General features: G+C 39.2%; 1 protein-coding gene across 1 annotated transcript in view; it reads left to right on the top strand.

Annotated features, from left to right (window-relative positions):
* Positions 1–24,303, top strand: part of MCF2L2 (MCF.2 cell line derived transforming sequence-like 2) — a gene marked incomplete at both ends in the record, with an annotated part of 253,923 nt that overhangs the window by 39,151 nt on the left and 190,469 nt on the right. Inside the window, one exon of the mRNA XM_080804372.1 lies at positions 4,417–4,531. Coding sequence (XP_080660498.1) covers positions 4,417–4,531 — 115 coding nt within the window. The remainder of the gene's footprint in view (positions 1–4,416; positions 4,532–24,303) is intronic.

The following is a 24,303-nucleotide window of genomic DNA, read 5'->3' as shown; positions in this document are numbered from 1 at the left end:
TGTGGTGTGGGTGATCAGACCCCCTCAGTGGCCTTACTGTAGTGATTTTCTGAAAGAGTAAACAATTGTTGACATAGTTCTGAACAGAGTTGATAAATTCTGAACACAGTATTATCTTCCTTCAGTTTATAGGGTAGTTACAATTCTGAAAAATTCAGTATATATTTAAACCATTTAAAAATAATTTTTGATTTGTGACACCATCGGTGGACCTTGAAGGCATTATGCTAAGTGAAACAGGTCAGGCAAGGAAAGGGAGATACTTTACCATCTTACTTGTATGTGGAATCTAAGAAAAACTGAGCTCATAGAAACAGAGATAAAGATTGGTGGCTAAAGGCAGGGTGTGGGGGGGAAATGGAGGAAAGTGGTCAAAAGTATAGACTTCCAAGTTATAAGATAAATACATTCTGGGAAATGTAATGTACAACGTGGTGACTACAGTTAACAGTACCAAATGTATATTTGAAAATTGCTAAGAGATTAGATCTGAAGAGTTTGTAAGGTGATTTGTTAGGTGATAGATATTAATTAAACTTATTGTGGTGATCATTTTATAATATATACATATATTAAATCATTGTATGTATACCTTAAGCTAATACCATGTTATATATGTCAATGGAAAACTTAAAAAAAAACCTTTATTATTATGTATAAAACAGAATTTATAGGATCTGATCACTGTAATTGGATTTCTCACTTATATTGAGTTTCTGTTAAGATATTCAGGAATCACACAGGGTGTAGGACAATTCTTTATTATTTAGAATAGATTATTTGGTATCCCAGGCCCTGATATTTCTAATGTCTCTCCCAGGAAGTGGTATTACCATTTTCCCAGCTAAAATCAGTTTTTGGGGGGAGAGAGAAGAAAGATGGATTTTGGGAGGCAAATAACAGTTAACTACCTCTCTCTTTCTTTCATTGCTGGTCTTCACCATCTTCCTATAGGATTTCCTAATGTTCTAAATTCTCTATAGGACAAAAGTTCGTGCCAGCCAATACCCAGACCCTCATGGGAGTACTCTTATGTATCCCAAGAACTTACTGCTGTTTTCTGCAGTGAACCTAGTCCTCTTCCATTTAAGTGAACAGGTAAAAATTATACCAGGAATACTAAAATTTATTTGAGTCACCACTTTACTTAACTTCCAAGTGGTTTGGTTTTATTTCCCTTGAATAGGACTTTTTTTTGGCACACTTTCATCCCTTTGCATTTCCATGTTTTCTCACAAGGTGGCACCGAATGCCTTGCTGTGGGTTGTCAGTGACTGTATTGAGGCTTAGCTTTGTCTCCTTGGGGCTTCTGTCCCTTCAGGTTAATTTTCAACAGCAGGTGGTGTCCCCAGTTAACTTTGGGTCTCTCTGGTGTTCAGTATTGGTATTAACCAAGATATTAAGAACACTCCACCTATCTTTCTCTACTTAGGTGTGAAGAGCTTTAATTTATAATTAACAATAAAAGACAAAATCATTAAATAGTGGGGCGCCTGGGTGGCTCAGTGGGTTGAGCCTCTGCCTTCGGCTCGGGTCATGATCTCGGGGTCCTGAGATCAAGTCCCGCATTGGGTCTCTGCTTAGCGGGGAGCCTGCTTCCTCCTCTCTCTCTCTCTGCCTGCCTCTCTCCCTACTTGTGATCTCTCTCTCTCTGTCAAATAAATAAAAAATTTAAAAAAAAATCATTAAATAGTATAATCCTATCTTAATAAATATTTTAGGGTGTTCTGAGTCTTTGAAATATTTTAGCCATTTTCTTGGCAAATATTGGTTATGCAATTAGTACAGTGTTATAATGCATCTAATTTTAGCCTTACTAGAGATGTAAATTCTCTTAATTTGCATTTATCTAAAACTTCCTATGGGTATAAAACTGCAAAGAGGAAGAATATGAGGTGAAAGCTGATAGTATCCTGATTTAAGTTGTTCTCAGTCAACACAATGAGGCAACTTAATCACCATGTCAAAGTTTGACAAGTATCTAATCTGCAGGAAACTTTTTAAAAATTTTAAAATAAACATGTAGAATTAATAAAGAAGTACTTCCCAGAGAAGAATGGCTAGTCATCCAGACAAGTATCACACAGTTTCATTCCATAGTGATTGGTCTCTGAGAGCCTCACCCCACATAAACAGTACCTAGAAGAGACTGGTATAGAAAACCACAAGGCTCTCTTACTCTTTATGTGATACAAACACTCATGTTTGCCTGACAGCACATTTTTGTCCTGGAAACAAATTTATAGGGAAAGTTGGAGTCTAAGCAGAAGGTGCTTATCAGGTATGGATTCAGAGCAGCAGAGTTGATTGGATAATCTGAGTGGTGGTGTCATCAAATACACTGTTGGCACAGCCTAGATTCCTGTGATGGTGGACCATCTCCTTAGGAAGATGGTCCTCTCCTTAGGAAGGCATTGACGGTGCATGGCCCGCCCTTGCTTCTCTGAGTCTTCTTTTCTGTAATTTCTTCACTGATGCCACACCCTCATTAATCACACAGTTCTCATTAAGCCACACCCTGCCTACCTCTTTCATTAGATGTGTAATGCATGCTGTCATTTGTAATTGGCCTCACTTGGGAGATTTTATTTTTCTTAAAGTAGTTTTCCTCCATGGGCACAACCCAGAAGGTTCTCCCAGCAACTCATCTCTTACCTCACTGACTAAAACATAGGTTCTGTAGCTTTTGCCATTCTTGGGGCCTTAGTTTTTCAGTCTCAGATAGCTATCTCAGCCTATCTTAGTATTTTGGCCAACTGCAATACCTAATAGTTAAAACAACTTAGTAACCCTATGTATCCTTAGGACTTAGTAGCTGTTTGGAAAAACAAACACCTAAGTTGAAAGAAAAAGTAATGTTTAAGTTGCATTCTTAGGTAACTACAATAATCTCAAGCTTTGGAATGGAACTGGACATCACTATCCTCATTTCCTGTCCTACATTACTTTCCTTCCTTCCTTCCTTTTTTAAAGATTTTATTCATTTATTTGAGAGAGAGAGAGTGAGAGAGAGCATGAGAGGGGAGAAGGTCAGAGGGAGAAGCAGACTACCAATGGAGCCAGGAGCCGGATGTGGGACTTGATCCTGGGACTCCAGGATCATGATGTGAGCCAAAGGTAGTTAGTCGCCCAACCATCTGAGCCACCCAGGCTCCCCCTACATTGCCTTTCATACTGTACTTGCTCCTTATCTAAACAGCCACCAAAAACATAACTTCACAAAGATGCAGTGACTTTCCAAAGAATATAGTGCAATTTAATGTTGGAATTGTGAACTATCTCAAGCTGGTAGCACACATCGTGTCCTATAGATGCCAACTATTGCTGTTTCCCTCAAAGATTTAAAATATTCATGGTGCTTTTGCGAGTTCACCCTGGTTGTCTGGGTACGTGGGACACAGTTTGGGAACCACGGAGCTAGGACTCAGTCATATAACTGCACCTCGCTGCAGGGAGATGAGGAAAGGGAATCTGTTTCATTTAATCTAGTGACCTCTGTTCTGATAGATTAAATATTTAAATATTAATTTTACATTTCTATTTTCACCGTGGTGTATTCTATCCCTGTTGGTAAGCTATTGAAGGGCATTGATAATTTCCTCCTTGTAATAATAATAACCGTACTAATGGTCACTGTTTATTGAGCACTTACATGTAGTAAGCACTGTACTTCCTTGCTTTCCATATATGTTCTCACTTAATCCTCACATTACCTTTTGAGGTAGGTACAAGTATTATTCCTATGAGAGATATATAGACGGAAACTCCTGTTTAGATTGAGTATCTTGCATAAAATCATGTAGAAATCAAGTAGCAAACCAGGATTTGAACCAGGCTGACTGATTTTATTTTTTTATTTTTATTTTTAAAAATTTATTTATTTGAGAGAGAGAGCACGAGCTGGGGGAGCAGTAGTGAGGGAGGGGAAGCAGACTCCCCGCTAAACAGGGAGCCCGATGTAGGGCTTGATCCCAGGAGCCTGGGATCGTGACCTGAGCTGAAGGCAGGCACTCCTGGGCTGCCTGATTTTAGAATGAATTCTCTTAACCACCATGCTCTTTTAGCTTTGATATTTACTGACTACAGAAATGAAGAACAATATTATATATTCACATTGGCATTATTTACTGTTCTTCCTATGCTAAAGTAATTAAATTAATACTACCTTTTACACAGTACTATCTTCAAAGGATTTAAGGGTTGAATTCTCACATCACTTGAACAAGCATGAAGGAGAAGAGACTTTTTCAAAATAGTTCCATGTCAACCTCCTCACATTCTAGTCTGAGATAATACAGAGAGAAAAGGGGGAGACCAGTATCTGTCTCCCAGCTTGATATTAGTCAAAGTCCCTTACCTGCAGGATGCGACATGAAGACATTTTGTTAACATCTTGACCACCCATTTTTGTTGTAGGAGGCCGAGGGAAAGACGGTGCCCCAATCATCACTTTTCCAGAGTTTGTGGGGTTCAAACACCTCCCAGAGGAAGACTTCCTGAATGTCATGACCTACCTGACCAGCATCCCCAGGTGAGCTGAACATGGCAGTTTGCTACCTTCCCAGTCACTGGCTTCATTCTGAATTTCCCATGTGGCAGGGCTGGGTTGAGATGGAATCTTCCCTGAGCATGGCCCACACTAGTATGTAGCTTGGCCAATTTCTCTTATTTATCCATCACAGACAAGGGATGGCGGAAGAGTCTAGAAAACAGTGATAAATGAGTGTCCATTCTGACTCTGGTGTGCACATAGGAGGTACTTAATAAACATTTGAGTGAATGAAACTTTGAGTAGCTAATACTGACTTTGTGCCTTCAGGTTCAGTGCTCTGGATTAAGGTGATTCTATCTTCCTGGGGCCTGTCTTCTGGGACACATGGTCATTGTTCAAGGAGGTCAAGCCATTTTAGGAGTTAATTTAGTTTATCTCTCCTAAATAAGGAATTTAAGGGCAGATTTTATACCTGTCCTATTCAGATGAAGAAACTAAGGCAGAGAGCAAGGAAACAAAACCTGGGAATAAAGGCTGTCCTTATAGCCGAGATCTTGACAAAGATGTTTTTGGTGTCTGCTGTTTCCACTCTCTCTAACCTGGGGCTCATACCTTTGTCCAGTGAAGTGAGTAAATACCTAGGCCTCCAAGGGATGGAGTGTGGAACAGAGTTTGTATTGGAGACAACCATTTCACAGACAGAGCTCGAGCCGGGAGTGGGGTCAAGACCCAAATCTTAGTGCTGTGTCCACTTTCCAGCCAGGAAAGGCCCTGCCCTCCATGGGGTTATAGTGCTTGTGACAGTCTCTCTTACCCATCTGCTGTGACGTTGGGCCATGTGTGTGCTCTTTAGCTTGCCTTCTGTCTGCCTCATATGATTTCAAGGTCAACACCAGCTTTGTGATTGAAAGGCCACTGGTGTTTCATCCCACCTATGGAGATCAGGCAGTTGAGTTGTTCGCTTTAACCAAACCCACTCTAAAAGATTTTTTTTGGTTTTTGTGTTTGCTTGTTACCATTCTTATTTCTTCAGAGGAGGCTATGGATTTTTTTTTTTAAGGTACTTCTTCAAAGTTTAGTGCTTAAATTCACTTCCTTTCTTCCTTTGATCCCTGAATATGGTATGTATTACACAGACACGTGAGGATTTAGCGTTTTATTGGTTTGAAGGACGGATGCTTTGTGTCTCTGGGCTGTGCTCGAGTGGTTCTCTCTACTGAGCACCTTTCCTACCCTTCTTGATCTGGCTAAATTCTAGGCATTCATCAGTCCTCAATCTATCTTATTTCTTCAAGGGCTCCTTCCCTCACTTCTGCTCTCACAGACGCTTAATTTGCATAGACTCCTGAACTTACCTCTTATATAATACCACAGTATATGGAAATTATTTTTGCCTTTCCCGTTAGGCTGAACAAGTCGAGTAGGGACCAGTGCTTATTTTGTTTTGTTTTGTTTCTGTTTTATCTGTAATCCTAGCACAGTACCCAGCACATAATAGGTTCTCCAGAAGTACTGTTGGTGGAATTTCCAGTTCTGATCAATTCATTTCAATCAATGAGTATTTGTTATAGAGTTAGAAGGAGGCTGCTGACAGAAGAGAGGGGGAAATCCAGTCCTCCTTCCTTTACCTCCCTGGTTTATAGGGAGTTGAACTTTGTCGTCTACCTCTTTGGCTCAGTTGCATTCTAAAACAATGACCCATCAGTTTAGCAACCTCTCCTTCCATGGTGAGCAGCAAAGGAAGGGGGTAAGCAGGGAGGTGGGCAACAGGTAGACATGGTCCCCGCATTCTCACTATGTTTCTTTTTAAACTCACCATCTAATTTTACCGATCCCCAGATGCAGTCATATGCTAAACAAAATGGGTGGTTTTCATCTTGTACTTGCAGCATTTTCTGAGTCACACTGAGGAGCATACAGGGAGTGCCATCTGAACCAGTGTAGAGAGAAGCGTTGAGTGCAGGACCTGTATCTCCCATATGTAGAAGAGAAGAGAAGACAAAATCAGGGACTAATGTTTTGGTCTGGTGTCTTTTTTCTGCTCTATGTTCCTTATATAATTTCTTGTAAATAGAAGTTTCCCCCTTTCCTAGAATGCTGTTTGTTTCTTGAGAAGCAATAGCTGTCTGACCAGTTATTCCCCTTTCTTCTTCCTGACATTTGCTCATACCCCACTTGCTGCCCCACCCCTATTTCTTTCAACATAAAACAGAGACAATGGGTAAGAAAGCCCCAAACAGGAATTTGACCTAAACCTTACTGTCCAGCTTCCATTTCAGGTTCCAAAGAATGAAAGTACCCTTGTTTCTTCTGCAATTCCTACTTACCACCATATGCATCTTTCTAAATCTTACAGTGGTTACCAGGCAACAGAGCCCTTCCCAGGTTGCAAAATGTTTTATAGGCAGTTGGCAGAGGGCTCATGACACAGAATAAGGAAGAATTGATGCACGTGAAGAGGAGGATGGCAGGATACCCAGGGTAAGGGAAAGGATACCTCTGTGCCTGAAATTCACCTCTCACTGTGGCTGGGTTGGGTGAGTACAGAAAGCTTCCCATGACAGTTCATTCTTCACCAGACCTTTGCTGCCTGTTGACAGTGTGGATGGTGCTGTTAGGTGTTATAAAGGACCAATGAGGCCATAACACAGTATCTTGAACCTTGAGAAGCTCATCTCGGGAGTCCGTTGTCATGATATTTTGTGAAATAAGCAAGTAAAGTGCTAAAGAAGATCAGAAAAGAGAAAAGTCACTGCAGACAGGAAAGACAAGGAAAGCTTTAGGAACGAATAGGCTTGAAAGATAGGTAAGATTTCCACAGATAGGTATGGAAGGCGACATTCCACAGAGAGAGAATATGGTGGTGTTTAATAGCTTTGGACACAGCCCCAATCTGGAATGAAATCCACAGTCTACTGCTCACTAGCTGTGTGATCTGGGGCAAAACATTTGGCTTCTATTTCCAAAGGCCCCTGAATTTTGAAGTTTTAAATAGAGTATGTTTGGGGAATTATAGACCATGCAGGTTGATCAGAACAGAGTGAGGCTCCTTTTCAGCTAGTAGTGAGAAATGAGAGCTGGAAAGACATCTGGAAACAGACTGGGCAAGGCCTTGGTGGTGGCCTCTCCTCTACCAAGTTAAGGAGTTTAGACATAGCAGGAAGAGGCTGTTGGAGGTTTCGAGGAGGAGAATGACAACCAGATCAATTTGGTGGTGGTGTGCAGTGTAGATCAGACAGAGCCAGAAAAGGACATAGGGAGGCTGATGAGGGGTTTCTATACCGGGACAGGTGCAAAGTGAAGGGGAGTGAGCTAGCTTGATAGCAGGAGGACTGGGTAGAAAGGGATAGACAGAAAGGGGCTGTTCAGGGTCAGGGAGGGGGAGAGTGAGAAACTGATGATGGCGGTTGGCTTTAGGAATCGTATTCATAGGTCTCACTGCTTATCTGGGCATGTGGAATTGAGCCCTCATTTTGGTTTTGATTTTCTCATCTTGTTTTATTTTGCTACTTTGCCTGGCTCTTCTTACCAAAAGTATGCTAGGACAGTGCTTTCCATCCTAGCTGCACATTGAGGGAGTTTTGGGGAGGTTTTTTGTTTTTTGTTTTTTGTTTTTTTGCCAAGATTTCATTTATTTAAAAATTTAAAAAAATTTTTACAAAGATTTTATTTATTTATTTGAGAAAGAGAGAAAGCACATGGGGTTGGGAGGAAGGCCAGAGGGAGAGAGTGAGAGGGACAGACTCCCTGCTAAGTAGGAAGTTTGATGCAAGCTCTATCCCAGGCTCGATCCCAGGACCCTGAGATCGTGATCTAAACTGAAGTCAGATGCTTAACTGACTGAGCCACACAGGAGCCTCTTATTTATTTGAGAGAGAGAGCATGCACGCAAGCACATGTGCAAATGAGGGGTAGAGAGAAGGAGAAAGAATCTCAAGCAGACTCTGCACTGAGCATGAAGACCAACATGGGGCTCAATCCTGCGACCCCGAGATCATGACCTGAGCTGAAACCAACAGTCAGCCACCTAACCAACTCAGCCACCCAGGCACTCCAGGATCACTTTGGGAGTTAAGAAAAAAAAAAAAAACACCTGATGGCTAGACCAGAAATCAGACTAATTAAATCAGAAAATTTTTTGGGTGGAACTTAGGCTTCTGTAGGGCTGAAAGTTCCACAGGTGATCCGATCCCAGTGTGCCTCCAAGGGTAAGACTCACTGCGCTAGGGCTGACAGGGAGAGAGAAGAGGACTGTGAGGTGTAAGGAAGGAAATGTGGAATCAGGCTCAACTTTTGGATAAGATGTAGTGGTGGGGCATGTGGGGAAGCTGAGAGACAGAGGGAAGACTACCCAAATCTTTTACTTCTGTTTTCACAGTTCTGTAGTTCTTCTCTTTAAATGCAACATAAGCCAAAAATTCTATTTCCTGAGCTTCCCTGACTCTGCGATTTCTTTGTGAATTAAATGTAGTATGTAAATCTTGAGTTAGAAATCTTCCCACATGGATCTCATGGTATTAAAATATATATGGTTGTATCACTGCCGCCTTGCCGTTTTGTTTCCAGTAACAAGTGAGGGCCCACTTTAGCCTCTCAGTTACCACCTGCTATGTGTCTATACTACTAAGGGTTTTCAAAATCTGTCTTATAACAAGTACAGGATAATCCTAGGAGTCAGTTTCTCAGAGATTTTATGTAAGATACTGTTGCTTAAAACATGTCTCCTGTGGCTACCGATTGTAGACAACGCCTTTGAAAAGGTGTTGGTATAAGAGACTCTTAATCTCACAAAACAAATTGAGGGTTGCCAGGGGGAGGGAGATAGGGAGAGGGTGGTGGGGTTATGGACATTGGGGAGGGTATGTGCTATGGTGAGTGCTGTAAAGTGTGTAAACCTGGCGATTCACAGACCTGTACCCCTGGGGCTAATAATACATTATATGTTAATAAAAAAATTTAAAAATTTAAAAAAAGAAAAGGCATTGGTAAAGCATTCTAAACAACTGAGATGCTTAGCTATTTTTAGATCACAGTTGTTTTTCTCAAAATCAATTATTTGTATACCTTAAGCATGTATTTTATTACTGAATTACTCTATTCAGTTCCTTTGTTTTACTTACAGTTTCAAGTTCATTATTTGAAAGGGATTGGGGAAAGTACTTTTATTAGATGGTACAAGAGTTGTATTTCATAACAGTGGTAATTTTATGATATTTACTGTTTTTTTTTAAAAGATTTTATTTATTTATTTATTTGACAGAACGAGAGAGATCACCAGTAGGCTGAGAGACAGATAGAGAAAGAGGGGAAGCAGGCTCCCTGCTGAGCAGAGAGCCCGATGCGGGACTCCATCCCAGGCACCCCTGATTATTTACTGTTTCTAAAGGGTCTTTTCTGGGGCACCTGGGTGGCTCAGTGGGTTAAAGCCTCTGCCTTCAGCTCAGGTCATGGTCCCAGGGTCCTGGGATCGAGCCCCGCATCGGGCTCTCTGCTCAGCGGAAAGCCTGCTTCCCTTCCTCTCTCTCTGCCTGCCTCTCTGCCTACTTGTGATCTCTGTCTGTCAAATAAATAAATAAAAATTTAAAAAAAAAAGCTGTTAAAGGGTCTTTTCTATAATTAATCTGTTGAGAGGCCTGTTTACATTTGATGAATTCTCCTATGTCCATTTTCCTCCCATAAAGTCTTTGAGAAGAGTCATACCCTCATTTATGATATGCTGTCTGGTAAAACGTTATCTGGCATTTCTACTTTTGTGACTATTTGCTTTGCAAATTATAATGAGAGTTGCTTCTTTGTATTAAAAAGCTGAATGATATTATAACAATTTGTCAGTTTTAGAAACCAGTCCTGCCACAGACGTAAATTTGGTCTGGGTTTCTTACTGTTATGAAGGCTATAGGAAAGCCCTGTTTTTAAGTGGCTTGAATGGCATTAATTGGAAAAGTGCTGCTTTGATTGAGTGGCAAGAGTGAGGTCCGTTACTTCCTGGACTGGGCCGTGGAATTGCTCCCCAGATTCAGGGAGATGGAATCATTCGCTTGATTTCTAAGGATAGAGGTCCAGGATGGGGAGTTTTGTTGGCCTGCTGCTTTGCCCAAGGTGGGTGGATTTGCTTTAGCCCTCAAGAGGGATGCCTTGAGAGGCCAGACCTTAAACACCCAGCTAAGGCTTGAAATTAGAGAGTGCCCCATGGATTTGTTATGAATATATGGTGACCCTGCTAAGAAAGTCTTACATGCTAAGAGAATTTGAATGAACTCTTCTGGAGGGCAGAAAAAACAATTTAATAGGCTAGATTCCTGTCCTTCTCTGTGTAAGAGCTAGGAGTCTGACAGCACTTCTCACCAGTAGGATGACCTAGTGTGTGCATAATGGCTTTTCTTTGTTCATTTGCTTTAGAATATCTTTACTATCCTGCTTTGTGTCACCTGTCCAGTTCAGATGGGAGCACACTTTGCCTTTTCTGATTATGTTCAATTTAGGTTTGTTTAGACATTCAAAGCACAGCCCCTTGCCTGAATTTATGGGTGCTAATGGTTGTAAATATCTGGAATTTGGTTTTATTCAGCAGTATTGTTAATTATAAAGAAGATAATTGCCATAACCTGAAACAAGCAGCCTCATCTCCTATTTCTTATATGATGTGGGTTGTTTTGGTGATTGGGTGATATGAAGAATTGAGATGAAATTGGAGAAGATATTGGGTGCTGTATTGACTTTAAAATGTGAATGTTGTTTTTTAAAAATCAACTCATCATGCTCTCCACCAGTCATTATGTGGTCAACAACGTTTCCTAAGACTCTGTGAGCCACAGAGGATGTTGACTTTTGCTGTTTATTTTATTACACCATTTATTGATTAACTAATTACTACATGGTTGTTTACTGTATATTACTTACTTTTTTTTTTTTTTAAAGATTTTACTTATTTATTTGACAGAGAGAGACATAGTGAGAGAGGAAACACAAGCAGGGGGAGTGGGAGAGGGAGAAGTAGGCTTCCTGCTGAGCAGGAAGCCCTATGCAGGGCTTGAACCCAGGGCTCGATCTCAGGGCTCGATCTCAGGGCTCTGGGATCATGACCTGAGCCCAAGGCTTAATGACTGAGCCACCCAGGCGCCCCCTATTACTTACTGATTTAAGGGATCCTAAGAATGGGTAGGAGGATTCAGTCAGTCCATAATACCTTATTAAAGGACTCTAGACATTATTAGCACAAATACCTTTGTGATTGAATAATCTTTATAACTTCACTGGGGTGATAAGCATTGAATGCAGTTTAGTAATGATGTGCAATCAGTATTCTATCAGTCAGAATATTCTAGGTTGAAGGTTATCAAACTTTTCCTGGAAAAGATCAGAGAGTAAATATTTTAGGCTTTGCAGGCCATATGATCTCCACCTCAACTATTGAACTCTGTTGTTGCTCGAAAATATAGATAATACATAAACCGATGAATGTGACTGTGTTACAATAAAACTTCATTTACAAAATGGAGGGTGTGGAGTGGATTCGGCACACGGACTGCAATTTGTTGGTCCCTGTTGATTGTTCTCAGACATTAGCATGCGTCAGAATCTTTTGGGGGACTTGTTAAAACACAGATTGCTGGCCCCACGCCAGAGTTTCTGATTCAGTAGGTTTGGGTGAAGCCAAATAGTTTTCATTTCTAATAAGTTCCCAGGAGATGCTGCTGCCGCTGCTGGTCTGAGGATTGCACTTTTTTTTTCCCCCCAAAGATTTTATTTATTTATTTGACAGAGAGGGATCACAAGTAGGCAGAAAGGCAGGCAGAGAGAGAGGAGGAAGCAGGCTCCCTGCTGAGCAGAGAGCCCGATGCGGGGCTCAATCCCAGGACCCTGGGATCATGACCTGAGCCGAAGGCAGAGGCTTTAACCCACTGAGCCACCCAGGCGCCCCTTCTTTTTTTTTTTTTTTTAAGATTTTATTCATTTGACAGAGAGAGACACAGTGAGACAGGGAAACAAGCAGAGAGAGTGGGAGAGGGAGAAGCAGGCAGATCCACCTAGACATCCCGGTTTTCTTTTTTTCTTATTTATGGAGTAGCATATATCTCTATTGCATTATTACTATTTTGTAGATTCTTTATCATAGAACTTATGTAATACATATATTTTTTTTTTCTTGAAGATTTGTTTTTTCTTTGAGGCCCTCCAGGTTACCCTCATAACTCAGGGTGGCTGCTGTCTGAACCTGCTGCTAGATGTTAACCTGGGGTTGCTTTTTAACTGAAGTATGGGTGACACACAATGTTATATTAGTTTCAGGTGTACAACATGGTGATTTCATTTTCACTGGAAAACACCTGTTTCTTTTTCAGAAAAGGTGTATAATAAGTGAATCTTACAAGATCTTGAATGTCATGGGTGCCTGGGTGCCTCAGTTGATTCTGTGTCTGCCTTCAGCTCAGGTCATGATTCCAGCCAGGGTCCGGGGATTGGAGCACCGTGTTGGGCTTCCTGTTCAGCAGGGATTCTGCTTCTCCCTCTCCCTCTGCTCTGCTTGTGTTCTCTCTCAGTCAAATAAAAAATCTTTAAAAAAAAAAAAGATCTTAAATGTCAGAAAAGACTGCATTTTGTCTTCACACTTGATTGGCAGTTTGCCTAAATATGGAATTTTTTATGTAAAATAACATTTATGCATTGATTTTTTAAAAAAGATTTAAAAAATCTATTTTTTTTGAGAGAGAGAGAAAGAGAGACAGCATGAGTGGGGTGAGAGGCAGAGGGAGAAGCAGACTCCCTGCTGAGCAGCGAGCCAGATGCGGGGCTCCAACCCAGGACCCTGGGATTATGACCTGAGACAAAGACAGACGCTTAACTGACAGAGCCACCCAGGTGCCCCTTGATTTTTTTTTTTTTTTTAATAGAAAGCAAATAGTTGCTTTTTAAAAAGGTTTATTTATTTATTTAAGACAGAAGGAGGAGGAGCCAGGGGAGGGGCAGGAGAGGCAGAGAAATTCAAGGAGACTTGGTGGTGAGCGTGGAGCTGGTACATGGGACTTCATCCCATAGCCCTGACATCATGACCTGAGCAGAAACCAGGAGTTGGTCATGCAACGGACTGAGCCACCCTGGCTTCCCTTGATGCATTGATTTCTGGCAGCCAGTGTTACCGATAACAAGGCTGTTCTTTCTGACATCCGAGTCTCATTTCTTCATAGGTAAGCTGTTTCTTTATTTTCATAGGAGGCTTTTTCTTTCTGTATTGCAGGTTTGATTTCAAACTTTTTCTTTCATTCTACTGGGCCTTTGAATGGGAGATTCGAGTCTGTTTTAGGATTAGAAATTTTTTTCTGTGTTTTCTTTTCTCTCTCTCTTTCTTTCTTTCTTTCTTTCTTTCTTTCTTTCTTTCTTTCCTTCTTTCACAGAATGAGAGAAAGAGAGAGACAGTGAGAGAGGGAACACAAGCAGGCTTCCTGCAGAGCAGGGAGCCCAATGCGGAGTTCGATCCCAAGAACCTGGGGTCATGACCTGAGCTGAAGGCAAATGCTTAACGACTGAGCCACCCAGGCACCCCTTTTCTGTGTTTTCTTACCTTCCTTCCTCCCTCCCTCCCTCCTTCCCTTTCTTCCTTCTTTTATTTTTTAACCTACTGAGCCACCCAGGCACCCCTTTTCCTTTGTTTTTCAAAGATTTTATTTATTTATTTGACAGAGAGATAGAGAGAGCACAAGTAAGCAGAACGGCAGGCAGAGGGAGAGAGAGAATCAGGCTCTCTGCTGAGCAGGGCTCTGAGCTGAGCAGCTCTATCCCAGGACCCTGGAATGTTGACCTGAGCCAAAGGCAGCCACTTAACCAACTGAGATACCCATGCGCCCCTTAAATTTATTTTTAATTAAAAAATTTTTTTCCTTCCAATTCTGTTTTCTGCTGCTTCAACAACTCAAATTAGAGGGATACTGTATCTTCTGAATCCTTCTTCTGTGTCTTTAACTTTTCTCTCATATTTTCCATTCTTTATCACTTCACTTTTTTTTTTTTAAGAAATCTTTGTGCCCAACGTGAGGCTGGAACCCACAACCTGGAGATAAAGAGCCCCCTTTCCACCACCTCAGCCATCCAGGCACCTCCCCTTCTTATTTTAAATATATGTCTGAATTGTCTGTTCATGCCTTTAATCTTTTTTCCATCAAGGTTTTTTTAATCTCTATCTTCCTCTTCATTTTTAAGACTTCTTTATGGGTTAGGAATATTAGCTCTTTATCCGTGATCTATGTTGCATATATTTTCTATCACCTTTTTATTGTCCTTGCACTTAGCCTGGAATGTTTTTTGCCGTGTAGAATTTTTATGTCATCAAATGTATCGATGTTTCCTTTATTGCATATGGATTTTGAATCATTGTCAGAAAACTTTCCTATACCTAGGTTATAGGGGGAATTCACCCATGCTTTCTTGTAATACAGCATAATTTCATTGTCTACAGGTAGTTCTGATGCAGTTGGGGTGATGATAGAGGCTCATCTTTTTCCAAATGGCTATTCAGTTATCCTACCACCACTAAATTTTAAGAGTAATTTGAGAGTTTTTGCCTCAGTAATTTGAGAGTTAATTGGTCTTTCTATTCATAAGTGAATAACACACTACTTTACATATAGAGGATGTTTAATATCTGGTAGGATTAATTCCTTTTCCCCTCCTGGCCCCTTGGGCTTTATTTGCTTTTTTCATGTTTTTCTAACTGTTCTTTCTTGTGTTCTTTATATGCATCTAGCTCCGTTAAAAAAAAAAGCTTGTTGGTCTTTTCGTTGGGACTTTGTTAAATTTATAAATTAATTTAGGAAAAAGTGACATATTTATGGTATTAAAATAATCTCATCAAAAAGAGGAAAAGTCTTGGGGCACCTGGGTGGCTCAGTGGGTTAAGCCTCTGCCTTCGGCTCAGGTCATGATCCCAGAGTCCTGGGATCAAGCCGGACATCGGGCTCTCTGCTCAGCAGGGAGCCTGCTTCCTCCTCTCTCTCTGCCTACTTGTGATCTCTGTCAAATAAATAAATAAAATCTTAAAAAAAAAAGAGGAAAAGTCTTTCCATTTTGTTAAAATTTACTTTTGTGTCTTTCAGGAGTGTTTACAATTTTCCTGACATAGTTTTGTAGATTTATTCTTAAGTTTATTCCTAAATATTTTATCATTTGTTGCTATTGTGAATGAGATCTCTCTACTATTATATCTGTTAACTGGTAATTTTATTTTCCTATCATCTTTGTTAGTCAGCAATGTCAATATCTAGTATTTTGAAGTTTTCTTTCAGTTTTTAAGCTCTTTTTTTTTTTTTTTTTGGTGTATGTGTGGCATTGGGACTTTATGGTCATTGATAATTTGAGTTCCCCTCTGAAATTCCTTGGTGAATCTGAGCCTTGATAACTTTCTCTGTTTCCTCCATGGAAATTGGTCTGTTTAAACTTTATATTTCTAATGACATCAATTTTGTTAAATTAGATTTTCCTAGGAAATTATTCATGTCTTTGTTTCTGAGTTTATTTGCATAGAGGTATGCAAAAGTAGTTTCTTGGAAATTTAAGGTTTCCTGTGTTTTGGTGGTTATTTTCCTTTTGTTATTTCTTACTTTGTATACCAGTGCTTTGTCCTTTTTTCCCCCCTTGATTAAGTTAGCTAAGTGGCTTTATCTTGCTAATTAAAAAATGGGATTCTCATTTATTAATTAGGTCTATTGCATTCCTTTTCTCTAGTCTTTATGCCTTTATCTTTTTTTAAAAATTTTTTAAATTTTTATTTATTTGTCAGAGAGCACACAGGCAGGCAGAGCGACAGGCAGAGACAGAGGGAGAAGCAGGCTCCCCGCTGTGCAGGGAGCCCGATGTGGGACTCTGATCCCAGGACACTGGGATCATGACCTGAGCCAAAGGCAGCCGCTTAACCCACTGAGCCACCCAGGCGTCCCATATCTTTAATATGTTTTCCCTTGTGCTTTCTTTTGGTTTTCCTTTATTTTTTTCTCATTTTTGAGTTCAAAAATAAATATATTTTCATTCTTTCATTTTATTGATATAGAATGTTTAAGGTTATGAATTTTCTCTGATCACTGCTTTAAATGTATTCCATAGATGATAATATGTAGTATTTTGTTATCACTATATTTTAGAAATTATGTAATTGTGTTTTATATTTCCTCCTCCTGAAGAGTTGTTTATTAGAAGGTTTTAAAATTTTCAGTTTTTTTTCCTTTTCTTTGTGTGGATGTTTCACATGTGCTTGAGAAGAAGATAAATCCTCTATTATCAGGATGTAAAGTTCAACACATATTCATTAGTTTTTCCTTACTGATTATGTTGGTTAGGTCTTCTATAACCTTATTGACATGTTGTCTATTTGTTCAGTCTTGTGCTGTAACTGGTGTATTAAAACCTCCTATGTAAAATGTATTATTGTCTCCTCATATCTCCTGTAGTTTCTGCCTTAAAAAGCTGGATATTAGGATATTAGGAGCATAGTTATTTATACTTATTTTATCTTCATTGTGAACTGTGACTTTCAGCATTAAAAAGTGTTCCTGATTATTTAATGCTTTATGGCTTGAATTCTGTTTTGATGTCAAGACTGAAACCCCTTGCTTTTGTTTCCATTTACCTAGTATGCTTTTTTTTTTTTTTAAAGATTTTATTTATTTATTTGAGAGAGAGACAGTGAGAGAGAGCATGAGTGAGGAGAAGGTCAGAGGGAGAAGCAGACTCCCCATGGAGCTGGGAGCCCGATGCAGGACTCGATCCCGGGACTCTGGGATCATGACCTGAGCCGAAGGCAGTCGTCTGACCAACTGAGCCACCCAGGCGTCCCCCTAGTATGCTTTTTTAAGAAAAGATTTATTTATTTATTATTTTAGAGAGAGCGAGAGAGAGCGCACACAAGCAGGAGGGACAGAGGGAAAGAGAGAATCTCAAGTAGACTCCAGCCTGAGTATGGAGCCCCACCTGAGGCTTGATCTCACGACCCTGAGATCATGACCTGAGTTGAAACCAAGAGTCGAATGCCTAACCAACTGAGACACTCAGGCATCCCAGCCTAGTATACTTTTGCCAATTCCTTTATTTTTAGCCTTCCTGACTTTGTTCTAGATCTTTTTCTTAGATACAGTTTATAGTTGGGTCTTAACTTCATGAGTCAAATTGAAAATCTTTTTCTTATAGTAGGTGAATTAAGCCCATTTATGTATACTGATATGATTGATATATTCGGTCTTAATTTTGTCATTATTTTATAACTACTAAATGTATTATATTTATTGTATTTCTCTAGTGATAGGTTTTCTTTGCTTTTTTTTACTTTTAACTTCTTTTGGTATTTAGGAAGATTTGTGATTTTTGTGCTAGTGTTTATGTCTTTTTTAATGTTCTTAGTGTCTGTTTTTAAATATAAACTTTTTTTTTATCTGTTTTTCAGTTTTCAGTAATATCCTTGATTTCAATCTGCTGCCTGCACAACAGTATTTATTTGGTATTTTATTCTTTTCTCTTCCCCTCTCCTTTTTCTTACCATCTTTTAACTTGCCTTATTTCTATATATTACTCTTCCACCACATCTAACATTAGACCCACCATTAAATATATTGAATTAATCTTTTTGCTGAAGTTTCCCCAAGTTATCTTTTGATTCAATGGAAGTCATTCTTTCCTAGATTCTTCAAAAAGGGGGCTCACAGGAATAGAATTCCCTTGAGTTTTTGTATAACTGTTTTTCTATTGCCTTATTACTTGAAAACCAGCTTGTCAGGATATAAAATTCTTGGTTCATACTTTTTGTTCATAAATTGTTCTAGAATACTGTCTCATTCTTCCCATGATTTATATGTTGTTTTTGAGAAGTATGGTGCCTGTCTGTTTCTCTTGGCCTGGTAAATTATTTAATCTTTTTCCTGGAAATGCTGAGAATTTTTATTTTATCCTTAAAGCCTAATCATTTTACTGAGCTGAGTCCCAGAGTTGATTGTTTCAGATCAGTTTTCTTGGGTCTTGCTAGGTCCTTTCAGGTTTATATAGATTCAGGTCATATTTTATTTTTGGAAAGTTTTGGGTTATGCTTGTGGATATTATCTCTGTTCCTTTGTTTTACTTTTAGTCTTCAGAGACTCTAGTTGTAAGTATGCTGATTCCTTTTTGTCTGGTTTCCATTTCAACCACTTTCTTTGCCTGTTTGTTTTATGTTATACACTGCCCCTTATTAAACTTTTGCTTAAATGTGTTATCCTTTAGGTTTCTTATATTTTAGACTCCATTTCTTAAATGGTTTTATCCTTTCTTTTTCTTTTTCTGACTTCAGTCAGCTCTTATTTTATTTCTTCTTCTCTTTATATAGTAAAAAATACCCATTTTTTTCTATTTGATGCACTTTCTTTTTCTTTTTTTTAGACACTTTTAAATTTAACAAACATATAATGTATTATTTGTTTCAGGGGCACAGATCAGTGATTCATCAGTCTTACAGAATTCACAGCACTCACCTTAGCATATAACTCTCCTCGATGTCCATTCCCCAGCTACCTCATCCCTCCTACCCCCTTCCCCTTCAGCAACCCTCAGTTTGTTTCCTGAGATTAAGAGTCTCTTATGGTTTGTCTCCCTCTCTGGTTTTGTCTTGTTTAAAAAAAAAAAAATCCATTTTTGTTCTTGGTTTTTGAGTTTCTTATTTAAGGTGCCCCTCCATACCCACAAATGTTTGTTTGTAGACACGTAATTCAGTTTGAAGAGGTACGTTATAGGTTTTTGTATGTTTGTTTGTTTTTTGTTTAGTAACTAATTTTTTGGAGGAATTTTCATCATCTAAAAATTTTTTATTAGATTTTATTTTTAGAGCAGTTTTAAGTTCACAGCAAAATCGAACAGAAATTGCAGAGATTTCCCATTTCCTTCCCCCCTTACCCTCAGTCAACTTCCCTATTAACATCCCACACCAAAATGGTATATTTGTCACAATTAATGAACCTACATTGACATGCCATTGTTGCTCCAAGTCCATAGTTTCTATTTAAAGTATGTATTAGTTTATTATTAGGGTTCACTCATAGCGTTGTACATGCTATGGGTTTAGACAAATGTATAACGACATGTATCTGCCTCTGTAGTATCCTACAGAATAGTCTCACTGCTGTAAAGTCCTCTGTAGTCCACCTATTCTTCCTTCCCATTCCACCACCCCCAACCCTTGGCAACCACTGATTTTTACTATCTCTGTAATTCTTTTTTCCAGAATGTTATATAGTTGGGATTATATGGTATGTAGCCTTCTCAGATTGACTTCTTTCACTTAATACTATACATTTAAGTTACTCCATGTCTTTTCATGGCTTCATTGATCTTTGAATGAATATTCACCTGCTAAAGGATATCTTAGTTGCTTCCAGTTTTGGCAGTTAACAATAAAGCTACTGTAAACACCCATGTGTGAGTTTTTATATGGACATAAGTTTTCAACTCATTTAGGTAAATACCAAAGAACACACTTGCTGGATAATATGGTACAAATATATTGAGTTTTATAAGAAACTGCCAAACTGTTTTCTAAAGTGGCTGTGCCATTTTGAATACCTACCGGTAATAAATGAGAGTTCCGTTGCTCCACATCTTTGTTGGCATTTAGTGGTGTCTGTGTTTTGAATTTTGGCCATTCTAATAAGCGTGTAGTGGTATTTCATTGTTGTTTTAATTTGCAATTCCTTTAAAAAAAGATTTTATTTATTTGAGAGAGAGAGTGAGAACACAAGTGGGGGTGGGGGGACAGAGGGAGAAGGACAAAGAGACTCCCCATCAGGCTCTATCCCAGGACCCTGGGATCATAACCTGAGCTAAAGGCAGACACTTAACAGACTGAGCCACCCAGGTGCCCCTAATTTGCAATTCCTTAATGACATACATTGTTAAACATCTTTTCATATGCTTATTTTCTATCTGTATATCTTTTTTGGTAAGGTGTCTATTTTCATTTTTTGCCTGGTTTTTAATTGGGGTGTTTTTTTTTTATTGTTGAGTTTTAAGAGTTCTTTGTGTATTTTGGATAACAGTTCTTTATCACATATGTTCTTTTGCAAGTATTTTCTTATAATTTGTGGCTTATCTTCTCATTATCTTGAAGCTGAAAAAGTTTTTATTCTTATGTTTTCCCCCATTTACAGTACTTTTCTATAGATGAATACTGCTCACAACTTTGCATTTAGTGAACAGGTTTGGTGGTTTGGAGTAGTTTACAGGATTTCTAGTACAAGAATACCATCTTTTGTTAGTATGTCCATATATAGTTTCTTTTTATCAATGGCCTAAAAAAATTTGTGGCAGGTGGTCAAGAGAAGGGGTTTGTGTCCTTTTTTTTTTTTTGGTCTTGTAGGGGGCTAAATTTTACCTCTTGATTCTTTTTGCCTTTACCAACAGGTATACCTCTTTTTTCATTTCCATTTCTCTCCCAGATTTGCCTTTCTAAGACTGCCTCTTTGAGTCCTTCTTTAGTTAAGTACCCTAATGTACCAGGACTTTCTTTTTAGTACCTTTGTAATTAGGGTGTGCTTTTTTCCCCCTGGGAGTTGTTTCATATCAATCCCCTCATATCTTGATACTCCCTATGTATTAATCAGAGGAAGAACTAATAGGATATATAGATATAGATATAGATACAAATATATATGATGGCTAATTTTATGTGTCTCTTTGACTGGACTGAGGGATGCCCAGACAGCTGGTAAAATATTATTCCTGGATATATCTTTGAAGGTGTTTCTTGAAGAGAGTAACATTTGGATTCATGAACTAAGTAGAGCAGATTGCCCCCCCCAGTGTGGATGGGCATAATATAATCTTTTGAGTGCCCAAATTGAACAGAAAGGCAGAGGAGAGGTGAGTCTTTCTCTCCTTGAGCCGAGACATTCATCTTCTCTTGCCCTTGAACATTGGTTCTTCTGGGTTTTGGGCTTTTTTTTTTTTTAATTAAAAGATTTTATTTATTTGTTTGACACAGAGAGATCGCAAGTAGGCGGAGAGGCAGGCAGAGAGAGAGGAAGGGAAGCAGGCTCCCCGCGGAGCAGAGAGCCCCATGTGGGGCTCGATCACTAGGACTCTAGGATCATGACCTGAGCTGAAGGCAGAGGCTTTGACCCACTGAGCCACCCAGGCGCCCCCTGGGTTTTGGGCTTTTGAACTTAGATCAGGATTTAGAACATTTGTCCCTTCATTCTCCAGCCTTGGACTCGGACTGAGTGACATCTCCACCTTTCCTGGTTCTCTAACTTGCATTTGGCAGATTGTGAAACTTCTTGGCCTCTGTAACTGTGTGAGCCAGTTCCTATAATAAATCTCCTCATTTATATATCTGAATATACCTTATTGGTTCTTTTCTCTGGAGATCCCTGATATATATGTAAAGAGATTTACTATAAGATGTTGACTCATGTGATTATGGAGACTGAGAAGTCCTACAATCTCCGCTCTGTATAATGAAAGCCCAGGAAAGCCAGACATGTAATTCAGAGGCCTGAAAGCCAGAAAGCCAATGTTGTAGATTCCAGTCCAAGTCTGAAGGTCTGGAGCACTGAGTATAGGAGATCAGTGTTCCAGCTCAATAGTCAGGGAGAGAGAGAATCCTCCCTTATTCCACATTTTTGTTCTATATAGGCCCTCAATGGATTGGATGATGTCCACTCACAACAGGGAGGGCAGTTGGCTTACTTTACCAATTCAAATGCTAACCTTTTCTGGAAACACCCTCATGGGTGCACCTAGAAATAATGTTTAACCAAATATTTGGACATCCTGTGATCCAGTCCAGTTGACATATAAAATTAACTATTATACTCTAGCTCTCTGCAAAGACATGTAGCAGAAGCTCAAGAAGTAGTTCTGCTGGAAATTGGTGTCTGTTTTTTAAAAAATCTATTTACAAGTAACTTGAAGTTTGTAGTGTTCTCTGTCTTCTAGATATGCTCAATGCATTAAATTTGTGTGGCTCTGTTTATTCTTTTTGTTGATCTGTATAACTTTTAGAAGATGTGTAAAGATTCAGATTTTGCTCAATATCTAGAAGTTCCTGTCTTTATCATTTTTTATAAACTTTCAACTTCAAATTGCTAATTTTGTCATTAGCCATGTCCTTTTTTGTAAACTCTTGTATAAATTTTTAGATACTGGCATTATCTTAGTTTAGGATGCTATAACAAAGTACTATGGACTGAGTGGTTTATAAACAATAGAATTCGTTTTTCATAATTTGTCAAGGAAGGTGCTCTCAAGGCTGCAGAACAACCAGCTGCTCTCTATTCACAACCTCCAAACAAGTCCAAGGTTGGCCTATATAATGGACATAACCTAGAAGCTGATTAGAAAGCAGAACCTGGGGCATTACCCCAGAATTTTTGAGTCAGAATGGGCATATTAAGATTCTCAGGTGATTGGTGAGGACATTCAAGTATGAGATATATTGTTATACATGACACTAATTAATTACTCTGCCTGTCCTGCTCTCTGACCTCATCTCCTTCAAGACTGAGACTGTCCTAGAGTCAGAGGAAGAAGCTCTTAAGGTTTTTTTCCCCCCTCTATATTCAGGATTATTAGGAAAAGGAATTCACTCATATCTGCAATCCCAAAAAGATCTCATTCTTTTCTAGTGACATTATCTATTTTTGCTTCCTGCACAGAATATCCCAGTTTTTTCATTTTCAAATATTTAATGTATATTCTAGAAATGAATATTATTTAAGGAAAGTTGTGGCTGAGTGTTTCTGTGGAGGTGCAGTCCATCAGACTACCTAAGAGAATTTTATGCAAATACTTTAAACAAGTGTGTTTTATCTTATATCATGATGTACAGTAGACAAACCCAGTAATGTAGTTTGTTCATCTATTTACTCATTCACAGTGTATTTTCAGGCTTACGGAGACTTTATTATTGGTTGTTAACATACCTGCTTCTTATTCCATTAAAAAAAGGGTGGTGGAGGGAATGGAATTTGAAATATGGAAGCTATATAGGAAGGGGGTGCCTGGGTAGCACAGTCCATTGGGCATCTGACTTTTGGTTTTGGCTCAGCCATGATCTTGGGGTGTTGAGATCAAACTCTGTGTTAGGCTCTGTACTCAGTGCAGAGTCTGCTTGAGGTTCTGCCCCTCCCTCTTCCTTCCCCTTTGCTTCTGCCCCTGTTTGTACTTTCTCTCTTTCAAATAAAAAAATAAAATCTTAAAAAAAAAAGGAAGCTATATAGGAAGGAATATTTGAATGTAGAGAAAAGCCACCACTTTCTGTGAGCAACCTGGCAGAGAATTTGGTTGGCTTAGAGACAGTGAGTGCCCTATAATTGGATGCATCTGATAGAGCTGGATGCATCTTGCAGGGATGTGCAAAGGGATTTCTTCATTGTTAAAGAACTCAATGAAGTCATTGATCGTGTTTCTTACTACTAGAGAGAGGAAATGTCCTTAAACTGTTGGCTATTCAATGAATCAGTAGAGCTGATTCTTAAAGTTTCAGCCTTCTAGAATTCTAGATTTTTTTAAATTCAGAAATAACCCAAGAGCTTTTGGGTTTTTAAAATAAATTTTTAAAAATTTGCTATAAATTAGGGGCGCCTGGGTGGCTCAGTGGGTTAAAGCCTCTGCTTTCGGCTCAGGTCATGATCCCAGGGTCCTGGGATCGAGCCCCACATCAGGCTTTCCGCTCCGCGGAGAGCCTGCTTCCTCCTCTCTCTCCCTGCCTGCCTCTCTTGCCTACTTGTAATCTCTGTCTGTCAAATAAATAAATAAAAAACCTTAAAAAAAAAAAAAGAAAGTAAAAATTTGCTATAAATTATAGAAAA

Source organism: Martes martes (assembly GCF_963455335.1).
Source record: "Martes martes genome assembly, chromosome: 1".
Lineage (NCBI taxonomy): Eukaryota > Metazoa > Chordata > Mammalia > Carnivora > Mustelidae > Martes > Martes martes.
The sequence above is the reverse complement of the archived record's forward strand: the minus strand, read 5'-3'. Positions and strand labels throughout refer to the sequence as shown.